Source organism: Mytilus edulis, chromosome 9 (assembly GCF_963676685.1).
Source record: "Mytilus edulis chromosome 9, xbMytEdul2.2, whole genome shotgun sequence".
NCBI classification, from domain to species: domain Eukaryota; kingdom Metazoa; phylum Mollusca; class Bivalvia; order Mytilida; family Mytilidae; genus Mytilus; species Mytilus edulis.
In genome coordinates, this window is record NC_092352.1 from 81,164,884 (window position 1) to 81,179,707 (window position 14,824).

General features: G+C 31.7%; 1 protein-coding gene across 1 annotated transcript in view; it reads right to left on the reverse strand.

The window, feature by feature from the left end:
• LOC139489170 (substance-P receptor-like) overlaps positions 1-14,824 on the reverse strand; it is a 70,354-nt gene that overhangs the window by 2,776 nt on the left and 52,754 nt on the right. The window contains exons 2-3 of the mRNA XM_071275337.1: positions 2,670-2,773; positions 2,364-2,454 (exon numbers count right to left, since the gene is read on the reverse strand). Coding sequence (XP_071131438.1) covers positions 2,364-2,454; positions 2,670-2,773 — 195 coding nt within the window. The remainder of the gene's footprint in view (positions 1-2,363; positions 2,455-2,669; positions 2,774-14,824) is intronic.

A 14,824-nucleotide genomic window follows, 5' to 3' on the forward strand; every position in this document is an offset into this window, starting at 1 on the left:
GAGCATCTACAGCCAAGTGGTCTACGTAGTCGAACTACTGTATCATTAGGATTCCAACACTAAGGTTTTGAATATATACAAGTAGAAATGGTACGCGTGCAAAGGAGAATGTGAGTTTGAATTCCGCAATTGTTAGGTCACCGGACTCAAAATTCGTTTGGTAAGGACTATAACTTTTCTAACTAAAGGTCATTGCTTCTCGCCATGCCCTTTGGTGTCCATTAAAAAGAACTAAGAAAAATAGTGATGGGAGTGGCTTTGATTTAATTATACTATTGACTAATCCATTTAAAAAATTATCATTTGCTTCCTTTTGTCGATTTTGACATTTTGACTAAGAAAGGAATCTTATGTTTGGAGCATGTTTGTCTCTCTAAGTTTCAGTAAATTTACAAGATCAGTGCGGAATGTCATAATATTCGCCTACAATATATAGCATTATTTAAACTGGTTGTGGCGAAGCGTAATGGGAGTTTCTATAATTAGTTGAAGATTTGAAATGTAATTGATATGTGATTACAAAAAATATTGTATTTTACATTTATGTTTTTTCCTTTAAGCTTGCTCTTTTTGCATAAGTAAATGAAAACCACATTGTTATGCACTTGGCTACTCCGAAGATATGGCAGCTATATAAGAGCTTTTATGATTACATATTTTTTTCCATTTCAATCGAATCGGTCGGCATGTTAGTCATTGTTTGCAGGGAACGATGGTGCTGTCATTAAAATAAACTGCTTCCAGTAATTAACGGAAATTTCAAAGTTCATTAGAAAAATCAACTGATTGACATTTGAGATCAATTGATGTAAATACACTTTACATCCTTTACTGATGAAATTACAACGAACAGAAACAATAATCATGCGGAAGAATTTATATAATGTCATGCTATCTGTACTTATCATCCATCACATCGATCTTCATGGGATTAATTGATTGAAGGGAATAAAAATAAGTACTTTCATTCTGTAGTGTAATAGTAACCGATGTCCTATCAGAAAAAGGACATGTGGTATTATTATTAATGTGACGATTGTCCATAACAGTTTAGCTGAAGAGGAATTAATCCTTTATAAACCTCCGCACGGCATCCAACGATAAAAAATACCGCTTAGTCGGCATTAATAGGTCAAGGCATGAACAATATTAAACAATTCATTTAAGAAAATAGACTGCTAATTTAGATCAAAACAGTTTGTAAAAAACAATAATGACAGATCTAGACACGATTAACCACAAACCACTGACCTACATGCTACTGACTTTGGTCAGGTTCATACAAAATATGTTTTTGTGCGCGTTCAGTCATTCTCTAACATTGGACAGTGGTGCATCAGCACAGTATAAGAACAAACTATAAAAAGTTGAAAGAGGCGTCACTCATCAGATTGACACAATGGGAAAAAAAATCAAAAATACAGAACTCCAAGAAAAATTTAATACCGAAGTCAGTAATCAAAAGGAAAAGTCAAATGCTTAAACATGTCAAACGAATAGAATCCTTGATAATTAAAACACATCGTACGTGGTAGGGTATATAACTTTCCCTAATGTATAATATAAAAAAGACACTAAGTACATAATTATTTGAGAGTAATCACACGAAATGACATTAACAAAGGTTTATGTTATTGAATTCATAAATCAAATGGAATTAATCCAGTGATACTGAGTTTAACCATGTAATGTAATTCACAACAGTACAGAACAAGTCTGTTATTATATGGGCACAAATAGTAGCCAAAATAGTACACACACCCTGTCGATACATTTTCTTGCTAAAACGTACATATCAAACGGTTTAGAAAAAGCACACAAGTCAAATTCGTGTTCTTTACTTTCAATATTTGGTCTATGATTTAAGGCCTTGCAATTCGTTACCTCAAGATGCTCTAACAGATAAGAAATTTTTGATAATGCAATATCATTTTATCCAACATAAATAATAACGCCGTTGAATAGCCTGTCAAATTACAAGAAAACCGCAACAGACAAGACTCAACAGAATTGAAACAATCGTTTTCAAAATTAAGCTTTAAACTAAATGAATTTGAGAATCGCAACAAAGAAAGTGTCAAAAGGACGACAACACGATCAAAAAGTAGAAAACAGCCCAAGGCCATCAATAGATCATCAACACAGCCGTAGGTGGGTTTTATGATGGTAGTTCCGTCTCAACTTTTAACTCCCGTCTTGCTTTCCTTTTGAAAGACCAAGCATCATATGATCAACGCATGCTGGTAATCAATTACCAAAAATTTGTCCACTGAGCGTCTGCTGAACTTTGCATACTACAACGGAATAATAGTACTATTTAGGAACAACAGACTTGTACATATATATAAAGTAAAAACACTCACGTTTAGTAATCCGTAAATAAATGGATTGTAACAAGCATTGCTCATCGCTAGCCAATTGGAGCAAAGCCAAATGATATTGATGTATTCAAATCTACAAAACAAAACACCTCATGGTTATTAAATGCAATTTCTTAGATGAAAGTTATGCTCAATACATCTTTGAGAAATGTTCAAAAAATGTTTTCATATACAAGTATGTGCTAAGAAATATTTGATACATTTTTTTATTACATATCTAATCTATGGGTCTGAAATCAAGTTGTGATTTTACTTTTTAACATGTAAATGTACATTAGACATACTTACTTGTTTACTTTGTCCTTGTATACAACTAACAGTAAGTTGTAGATCTGAACAGGTAGCCAACAAAAAGCAAATAAACATACCACTATAATAAGCATCTTTACGACCTACAATAAATATGTAAAGTATGTCTTAATTACAATATAGACAAAATTAGCAAATCACAAAAAAAGGTTTTATTAATCAACAATAATTATTTTTATAAGTATCATTCTTTTTTCTTTTATTTTAGTAATGCATCATTTTTTGTTAAATTATTGAACATGTTGTAATGCAACTGTTGAGGTTATCTATCACGGTGTTCTTGTCAATGTATATTCTAGTACATATCTTGCAAATAATAATCAATCTTCAAAATACTACAACAATTTTATTTGTCGACATATAACAAGAAAATCGATTCATTTAATCTCAATTTTTGTCAGATTAAAAAAAAAGAAAACAAGTCGTGCCTTCGTGGCATAAAATATCAAATTGTACCATTATGTTGGCAGCAAATGCGGATTTTGACAATCAATGCAGTAGTGATGTCTTTGTTTGCAATCAAAATAAAATGCTCTTCTCAGTTTCCTTCCGACACAAATTAGGAGATAACTGTATTGTATTTTAAGGTTGGCCTTCGTAAAACATATATTTTACTGTCGCAAATTGAGTTTACCTAGCGACGCGGAGTGGAGATGGGTAAACGGATATTTGCGACAGTAAAATCAAGTTTTACGAAGACCAAGCTTAAAATACAATACATTTATCTCCATTCTAATGCCACATATTAAAATAAATATCATTTGAAAATAGTTTGGCTTAAAAATGGCATTACTGAAAAGTCTGCGAAACTGTTGCAACGTCTTTAGCATTTAAAAAATGTGACGTCATATGTATACTCTGGATGTCAAACATGAATAATAAACGTATTTTGACTTCTCGTACGCTTGTTGTTTTTTTTTAGAAATAACATACATTCCAAAAATTTGGATTTCAAAATGGTGGTTTTCTTAGTTACGGACTGGTAGAACGTGGAATCTAACCCCTCAAAATATTTGTCAACGTCCAAGAAAAACTGTCGTTACAAACTGATTGCATTAGAATGCATTTTTACCGAGACATTCAGAATCAAACAATTATTCTTTTAATAAAGATGTCCTAAAAAAGAGTGCATATTCGATTACTAGGACCATCAACGTAGTGTCACTCGTATCTTATAAATCGTCTGGTTAATAGTGAGTTTGTGTCAGAATAATTTGTTTTGGTTTCTTGTTTGGTATGAGTCTGATGGTTCTTATTCTATCCCTGATTTTCGATTTGAATTTAAACATATGTGTGGTTTATCAAAGTCTAAATTACGCAGTTTCATGTAAACACTTTTAACTTATAGCATAAGTAATAGCTGATATTATTGATTACTTTTTATTAAAGCTTAAACATTGATTGTTTAGCACATGAGCACATGGTGACAGCGTTTGTTTTGCATTGATGAATGATTAAATATACGAGTATCTAAAATAATTTCGTCTCCTTGACCTATTTATGTCAAACGATTTGAAACAAGAGAGCTACTTGTGTGATGAATAGTTTAATAAAAAAACCAGGATGGTAATCAAACTCTATGATAAACCTAGCATTAATCAACAATCTTAATTTGATTGCATTATTTCAATTACGGGTTTAAGACTTGTGTGCCAATTCAATGATTGATTAAACACATCTTTTATTATGTTATTTCGAACTAAAATATTGAAAATTTTATCACTTTCAACATTTTTTGTAAATGAATTTTAATGTGGATGGTCATTTTGTACTCAAAAGTTAAGATAACAGGGAAAAGCAGTATTTTGTGTTTTTGGTCAAATTAAAAACATGGTAAATGATTAGAAACATCCCTATATTTTTTTTAAGAAAGCTTATACCTCTAGTATCTTTCGTCCATCTTTTATAGTGAAAAAGGATTTTAAGAAATAATTATTATATCAAACTCATGTACAGAGATGTTTACGTTTTGAAAGCTTTGCATGAGGTTATTGCTCGTATAAACAGGCCAGGAGGGTATTGCTCTTATTCAGTGGCCAGGCGGGTATTTCTCATATTCAATGGTCATAAGGCTTTTGCTCGTAATCACTGATCAGGTGGGGATTGCTCGTATGCACTTGCCAAGAGGCTATTTCTCGTATTAATTGACCAGGAAGTTGTTGTTCGTATTCACTGACCAGGTTGGTATCGCTCGTATTCACTTATAAGGTTGATATTGCTTGTATTGGCCAGCCGGGAGATTATTGCTGGCATTCACTGACCTGGAGGCTATTGACTGTAATCACTGACCAGGTGGGTATTACTCATATTCATAGGTCGGAAGTCTATTGCTCGTATTCACTGGCCAGGAGTTTATCGCTCGAGGAATGAAAATAACACTGTTCACCCGCCTCTTGCTAGAACTAGCTCCTATTTTAATAGTTTCATTCCTTCCACTATAAGACTTTGGGATAGTCTTCCTTTGAGTTTACAAAAATCACCAAGTTTTAGGTATATTTAAAAGTGGACTAAATAAGTTTATAGGACTGATGATATATTTAAACCTTTCAACTATGGGATAAGGAAAGTTAATATAAGTCATTGTCAACTCAGAAATAATGCTAGCAACCTTAAATCTCATTTGTTTAATCAGTTCTTATAACCATCCTGTTGTGGATAACCAACATTTTTTTTTAATTTGCCCTAAGTATAATGATGTAAGACAGATCCTTCTTGATTCCATTTACTCCATTGTTGATAATATTGAAATAAATATTGAATTACAACTTTTTTTATAAACGGATTATTTTCATATGATATGAATATTGCTTTTTTAAATTTGTTCAGAAATATATTAGTGACACTCAACGTTTTGTTTGAAACTTACTTAATTTTTGTTTCATCTAGTTTAATTTTTTTCTACACTCCAACATTAATTCATTTATTCCATTTAGCAAATTTAGTGTGTCTTTCAAGCCATATATATGTTTCTAATGACTTATAGACGATATTTGCATGTTTCAAGGTACTTTAAAAATAACTGATGATTAATTGCCTATATATTTAAATATACTTTGCATTTAGTAAGTAGCACTGTTAACATATATTTGCTCGTGTGTGCTCACAAGTAGTATGCATCTTAAGATACATTACATTTTCACAACAAATTGTATTGAATAACGTAACCATGATGTGTTTATTGAAATCTGAATAAATGAGTATTGTTAAAATGATTAGAATTATAATTTATTTTCTGTTGATGTACATTTGATGATGACGCCAAAATCACTATGAAAACTACTATCTGGTATAAGTTACACACAATGAATAACAGTTGAATAAATTTAAACATATGACTTTATCAGTACATTATGTTAAGCTTGAAATATTTGTTTTCTCTACATTTTTGGTTGTATTTTTATTTTATAACTAATTGTCAAGTGTGTATTTTAATTGAAACTGTACATGTAGCACAGTTAACTTGATTCCTGGCAGACCGTAGATATACATTCTAGTTATATTCAGGGTAGTAGTCTTGAAACATAATAAGATACGAAAGACATGTGTGCTGTTAAATGTAATGTTAAATACTAATCAATGCATTTAATTTCCATTGAACTCACTCGCTCACTGTGCTACATACAACAAACGCAACGTACCTTTTCTTATTTTAATCTAAATAAGTCTTACAAAAGGTTCATCTTAAAATCAATTTGAACATGATTAACGTAACACATTAACATTTATTAATGTTTTACGGAATTGTACATTATAAAGAGACAACAATCTTGAAACAAGAGCACCAAAGACGTCATAAGAAGTTATTGAATATAAAATATATAAATCCCGTCTCAAATCGACAGTTATTGACAAGTTATATTTTTCAAATTCTGCTAAATATATATTAATCGTAATGCTAATATTTGTAATGTGTTTTTCGAGGTTAAACATAAATGAATTATCAGCTAGACCTCATACAGAAAAAGCTGTTTGAATCGTTTATGAGAGCTTAACTCTCCCATCGCATGCGATACTGGCCATGAGGGTAGATACACACAACATGGTAACAACAAATGATCACTTGGGGAAGACTATCAAATGTTTTTCTGCTATTTTCTGTTGTTTATGATTTTATTTTTCTATCTGTTTTCGGTTTGTTTTAATATTTATTGATTAATTAGGAATGTTTTTTTTTTTTATTTTCTGGGTTAAAATATTGAAACAAGTGTTAATATTTGTTATCAATATAAAAATAGAGGTTTTCGTATGGTTTTTAATTAGACATCTCTAGACAAGAGACCAAACAGATAGAAACATTAATAACACTAGGTCACAGTACGGCTTTCAACCATTAGTTAAACCAATTCCACATAGTCAGCTTTAGCTACAAACGGCACAGAAATGACAATATTAACCCATATTAAAGTTCTTGATAAATTTAATGTTATGTTGAATTAAAACATTCAAAACAGACATTTATTTCATTCCTTTTGTTATAAACTTGTTAAAACATTTTTTTATAATCTAATTTGTGTGTTTTTCTTTGTTAACAATGTAAATAGCCGTCATTCTACAATGGGGGAACAGTTCAAATATTTGTTTGAGGAAAATATAGGTTTATATGGTGGGGATTATGTCGATTTTGTTCAGACTAGAATTATCATTTAAACCAGACTGTCGTGAATAAATTTATATCTTTATTTTTTTTATATTAAAATATGTCTGCTTCATTCCAAATAAATTATGACCATGAATTATGATGTTAAAATAATAAAATTAGATTGAATTAAAATCATTTATTTTGTCGTATCAACAATAAAATGAAGATTTTGGATTGATAGTGTGAAATTACAATTTAAATTACTGGTTTAAAGTAATGACAACAATTTTGTGACAAATGCTTGTTATTGACATTATATAACTTAATATGTAATTTTTATTTATAAACTTGAACACCAGAACAAACACATGCAATATATTTTAAGAATTTGCTAAGGAATCCAAACTCATTATAAATACCAAGACTCATCATTGACGCTCGAATAAAAAAAGTTAAAAATGGCTGACAAACTATGAAATTGAACAGCATAAAATGTAAGAACTTATGTAGGCAAAGTTTTAAAGTAAGTTTGCATTTTTTAAATTTCAAAACCCAGCAATTAAGATAATGACACCTACAGGTGTTATTTGGAAAACAAATATATTGTGGAAGAAAAAAAATGAACTCCTCACATAGAAAGAAATTTGATGATTCACAACAACAATGTCGCATTTCGTAATATGAGACCAAAGGCTGCAAAACTTATGAAATTTTAATAACAGATGCTGAATTCACTAGCAATTTAACTAAGAAGTCATATTTTACCACAAGTTACGATGATCTGAATTGTGAATCGATTAATGTCGTCTACGGATTAGAGTGCAACCTTTGCGGATTTGTATACGTCGGTGAAACGAAAGGAAGGCTAAACAAACGGAAGAGGGGTCATAGATAAGACATTAACCGTAATACTAACGACATGCTTTACCAGCATTTCAATCAGCCCGATCATTCCATCGTTTCTTTGACAGTACGCATTATCAAAAAAATATACCATAGTTCTAACAATCCTAATCTTGCAACGCCTCTCCGTCGACAAAAAGAGGACTACTGGATTAGACAATTGGGAACTGTGACACCATATGACAATGACAAAATTGATGGTATAGGTATTCTATCTAGTCATTCGTGTAGCTCGATGAATGTGATGAATATTTTCAACTCTACTCCTCAACGTATACAAAACCCGTTAGGTATTCATCACATTCGCACAAAACTTTATTCATCACCCCTTTCAAAACTTGTCATTCTCTGTTCAGTTTATGTATGGAAACAAATGTTACAAACCCTCATTCAAACCAACACAAACATACAGCTATAATTTCGGATATTGCAAGTCACAGACCTTTTAAGCCAGTCCGCATTGAAAAAGATGAAAAAGAGAAAAGATCTTTCCTTTGGCAACAAAGGCCTCGATGGCGTCATCTTAAGCAATATCCTTCATCATAAATTAGTTCAATCGAAAATACCTCATTATTTCAAAGACCAGTCTGAATCAATCATTTCTGATACCTATACCAAACCTATTCCAACTTACATTTTCAATTACAAACATGTATTGCAGGATCTTAGTATTGACAACTTCAAGTCTAAACCTCTTGATTGCACTTGTGCTAGTTCCCAATTCACATATACTCCGCTGGCCCCGTTATCACTGGTGACCTCAACATTGTTAATAACACTTCCCTACGAAATGTGTTATCGAAAGGTCCCAAATATCGTGAGCCGAAATCCATCAATTGGAAATACAACTTTAAAATTTTGATGGATTCAGTCGAGGATTATGCCAGGCAATGGGCTGAGTGTAAGAAGGAAGACGTAGACACTCTTTCCGAATATATTAAGGCAGTGAGGTCGTTGATACAAATCAGAATTAAGAAACTGAATTGGTCTATCAATGCCCATAATAAGTCAATTTTTAAAGAGCCTGATGTTGCAAAACACTTATCCTACCTTCATGACAATTATGTTGTTGTCCCTGCAGATAAAGCCCCAAACAACATCGTTTTTTGTGTGTAAAACTCATTACATTATAAACGAATTAGGTATTATTGACAATTTAATTGGAAACCAAACATATACCCTCACGACACTTACATGTACCATAGGTTTGTTCCATGTTCCTTTGGAATTTCAACCAAAGATGATGAACTCGATCTTCCATCACTGTATTGGATACCTAAACTACATAAGTGTCCTTACAAACAACGGTATATTGCTGGGTCTTCCAAGTGCACCACGAAACCTCTTTCTAAATTATTAACATCTATTTTATCAGCAATCAAGGACGGGAGTAAAAGTTATTGTGAAACTGCCTATTCTAGAGGTGGCGTGAATCAGATGTGGATACTTCCAAAGATCTTTTAGAGTACATACAATCTAACTCTCTTTCATCTTGTAATAGTATTAAAACATTTGACTTTTCTACTCTTTACACAAGTATTCAACATTTCAAACTGAAACACAAATTGAAAGAGTTGGTATTGCTTCGTTTCATAAAAAAGAAAGGCGAACGAAGATACAAGAATCTTGTCTTAGGATTGGATAAATCCTACTTTCTAAAGGATCACTCGGATTCAAACAAAAAATTCTCTTAAACTGACATTATCAAGATGCTTGATTTGTTGATTGACAACATATTTGTTACGTTCGAAGGACGTGTTTTTCAACAGACTATCGGCATTCTAATGGGAACGAATTGTGCCCCCTTCTTGCCGACTTTTTTCTTTATTGTCATGAGGCTGACTTCATACAAGAACTTCTTAGGAAGAAAGATAAGAGGTTAGAAATATCCTTTAACTCTACTTTACGCTATATAGATGATGTTCTTTCACTAAATAATTAAAAATTTGGTGACTATATGGAAAGCATCTATACCATTGAGCTAGAGATAAAGGATACAACAGATTCAGTAAAGTTGGCCTCATACCTTGACTGACATTGAGAAATTGACAATGAGGGTCGATTGAAAACAAAACTTTACGACAAAAGAGATAATTTCAGCTTTCCAATTGTGAACTTTCCATTTCTAAGTAGCAGCAGCACTTGCATACGGTGTATATATCTCCCAATTGATACGATATTCCCTTGCTTGCATTTCCTATCATGATTTTCTTGATAGAGGGTTGTTGCTCACAGGGAAGCTATTAAATCAAGATTTCCAAATGGTGAAGTTGACATCATCTCTTCGCAAATTTTACGGACGCCATCACGAGTTGGTTGACCCTTATGGAATAACTGTTTCACAAATGATATCGAATATGTTACTTAACTACAATCCCTTTCCCTTTCATAAACGTGACCTACCGAATAAGGCTATTTACCGGATTTGATATCTCATAAGCAACACGACGGGTGCCACATGTGGAGCAGGATCTGCCTACCCTTCCGGAGCACCTGAGATCACCCCTAGTTTTTGTTGGGGTTCGTGTTGTTTATTCTTTAGTTTTCTATGTTGTGTCGTGTGTACAGTTGTTTGTCTGTTTGTCCTTTTCATTTGTAGCCATGACGTTGTCAGTTTATTTTCGATTTATGAGTTTGACTGTCCCTCTGATATCTTTCTTCCCTCTTTTATGCTATTTCTAGAAGATAGCGAAATCAATATGCGCAATTATTCTTTTCGTGTTTTCATGCCTTGTTTGCAGGTCTAAGGATAATACTTTTCAGAATTTTCAATAATATGATAAATAACTCAAGGTATATTAAAATTAAAACCGCCATCTTCATATCTTGGATTGTACTAGAAGTACACAATCGGTTTAGTTCTTTTCTTAAATCTGCAAACTATGAGACATATTTGCAATTAATGTACAAGAAGTTAAGTGATTTATGGGCATACTACAGAATATTCAAAAAAATCTTTTAGTATTCTTAAAGCATATTATAAAACATACCTTCTCATATTTTATTTTAAGATTCTTTCTTATGGAATAAATTGTATTAAAGAAGGTGTTGTATTCATGCAATTTATGCAACTTAGCACGACTACATGCAATAGATCGAAAAAGACCTTGGTGACACAAACGTTTTATTATATGTTTGAAAAAAGGACGATAAAATCTTTATATAGCAAATTATCATGATTATAAGAAAAATGTATCCGAAGAATTGTATACTGATGATCCTGCTTAACCAATTGTGAATGATACAGATTTTTTAACTTTAACATCAACGAACCTTTCAAAATCATCTACATACGGAGTATTAATCTCCCAATTTATACGATATTCCCAGTCTTGTATTTTCTATTATGGTTCCTTGATAAAAGGTTGCTGCTTTCACAAGAAAGCTGTCAAACCAAGATTTCCAAAGAGCGAAGTTGAAACAATCCCTTTGTTTTATTAAGGGACGCCATCACCGTAATGGATGATCGAATATGTTCATAATATCGAAACTACAACCCAGCTACCCTTTAACGAATGTGACTTATCGAATTAGACTTATTACCGGGTTTATACTCAAATAAGCTATAAGACTAGTTTGTCTAAAACATCCAAACTGTAATGCTATTGACACATAATTTCAATGAAATAAAACAAAAGGAATCCGAATCTGTATTTTGGAATACACGTAATTCGAATTTCTAACAATAACAAACCAAATGTCCTAAGAGATTTTTTTTTATAGATAAAACATTTTTTATCTTTTACTGTGATTGCTTGCATAACATCTGTACGTCGACTTATGGCCCAAGGAAGTTCGCAACTCAGTTTCAAATTAACAAGCCTTTTATTAGGGACTTCCCGATTTGATTTTCCTCTGAGTTCAGTATTTTAGAAATTATACTTTTTTTATAACTGTAGTATTTATTGGTAGGGGATAAATAAAGGAACCAATAGAGTAAATAATAGATATAGGTCAATGTGCCTGTTTTCGAGATATTAGCTATTGAAATGTTGGCGGTTAAAAGTTCTCTCTTGATTTTGCATAGCTTTATCATTGATAAGCATAAGTTCTCAAAAACTGTTCTCAAAACAACAAAGATTTTATAACACTTATACAGATGGCTTATAGTTATACATGTAACAGTTATATTAAAAGAAAAATGCGGGTCAATGGGCCTTTTTTAAGGCATTTAAATGATTAAACCAGAGGAATCCGAAAATCAAACAAAATTGCCATGACATGACATGCTTACATCATTAAGCAGCATTTCAAATGTATCAATATTGAATTTTGTCAAAGTCCGTTTTCCCCACTTGTTTTACGTTTGCTCGTATGCAATTATGATATTCTACGCTATTGAAACCCTTCAATTGTTCTCATTATGACTCAAGCATAGCAAAATTAAATTGTAAAACCATTGCCAGTGATCTCTCTTTTTTCATTTAAGCATTTATACACAGTAAAACACATCATGCTTGAGCTGCCACACATTTAAGCGTTATGTTCTTTGATGATTTCACTTCTAACGATAAGAAACTATCTCAACGTTCACAGAATTTAAAAAAAAAAAAGGTTAATGTTAAATATTTTCTTTTTCTTGTGGATATTTATGTTAATTCCACTTAAACAGATGATAAATATTTTACAGCATGATGAAGTGTGAAGTGTAAAGCAGTTTTATCTTTTAAGTGGAGACCATAATTACAAATGGCTAATAATGTTATAAAAAATAAAAAGTTAACGAAACATGCGTTACCATCACTTCACATTTAATAAATAACAACCATCTTGTCAAAAAAAAACTACATTACATCCTTGAATATTCGGTCAGAATGAATGTTAACTTTATTTAAAGAATAAACAAAACTACTGCAAACGTATGCCGCCTTATTTATTTTCAATTGAGCCCAAGATACTAAATAAGTTTCAGATCTTTCTATATAACACACCATACTAAATTATGATCTAATAAATGATAAACGCTCATTTTTTCCTAAGAGTATGCATATTTCTTATAGGTTGCATTTAGTAAAACAATTTTCTTTTATAAATTTAAAACCATTGAATACACTATTTGTAATAATTATAAAATTTCTTGCTATTTTTAACACAAGGGATACGCTATTAAATATCACGTATATATTTATAACAGTGAAATCTTTAGTTTTAGTTTTCAGTAGTTTGTTATACAATAAAAGAATAAAAAAATCAACTCACAATTGTTTTCTGGAACAGCGAAGCGAAAAATACCTTGTACTTAATACTTAATAATGCCGAGTTATGTCACTGCGTGCTATTTGTCTTTTTTGATTTTAGACAGGAGCAAATTACCTCAAATGATTAATGTTGATATGTACTAAAATAGAAATTTATAACCCTGATTATGTGCCATACAAGTACGTTAAAAATGCTTAGATTTACTGTTTGCAAAAGTATGAATTATTCGAAATACAATGAAATACTTATTTTTTTTTATCCCAGGCATACATAACATTAGCCGTATTAGGCACAACCTTTTGGAATTGTGGGTCATCAATGCTAAACTTTGTGATTTTTTTGGCTTTCTTGTATTTTTGTCCATATGATGAGTTAAGCCTTTTTCAACTGATTTTTATAGTTCGTACTTATGTTGTACTGTTATACCACTGTCCCAGGTTAGGGGGAGGGTTGGGATCCCGCTAACATGTTTAACCCCGCCACATTATTTATGTATGTGCCTGTCCCAAGTCAGGAGCCTGTAATTCAGTGGTTGTCGTTTGTATATGTGTACATAAATAAGGCCGTTAGTTTTCTCGTTTGAATTGTTTTACATTGTCTTATCAGGCCTTTTATAGCTCACTATGCGGTATGGGCTTTGCTCATTGTTGAAGGCCGTACGGTGACCTATAGTTGTTAATGTCTGTGTCATTTTGGTCTTTTGTGTATAGTTGTCTCATTGGCAATCATACCACTTTTTCTTTTTTATAATTTCTAATTATTTCGATCTGAGCAATACTGATGAGTCTTATGTAGACGAAACGCCAGTCTGGCGTTTCAAATTATAAGCCTGGTACCTATAATCACTATTTACACCACTGGGTCGCTTCCACTAATGGTGGACATTTCGTTCCCGATGATATCAGTAGCCCTGTAGTCAGCACTTGGTGTTGACATAAATATCAATTATATAGTAATTTGTATAAGTTTACTGTTTGCAAAAGTATGAATTATTCAAAATACTAATGATTTTCTTATTCCAGCCCATTTTGGGAATATTTTGGGAGAAATTTGGGGTCATCAATGCTCTTGAATTTTGTACTTGTTTGGCTTTCTAACTAATTTGATCTAAGCATCACGATAACACGTGGACAATCAAAATAAATTAGTTGAAGTTATTCATCAATTGAACATTAATAACCTACTATTGTCTGCAAATGACACTTTTAAAAATGAATCAATTGATACGTAATGGTCATAAAATCTTGTTATATTATATAAAGTATTAAATTAGGCACATTGTCTGTAAACTGTCATTGTATTTTGATTTGAAGATTATTTATCCATTTTGTAGGTCTGTCTTTTTTATTGAAAAATGTAATCATGAATATGTATTTAAACGGAACCAATATAACTACAACTTATTTTAAACTTGAAAAACAACAAGGTTGTTTTATTGTTTTAATGAGTTCCT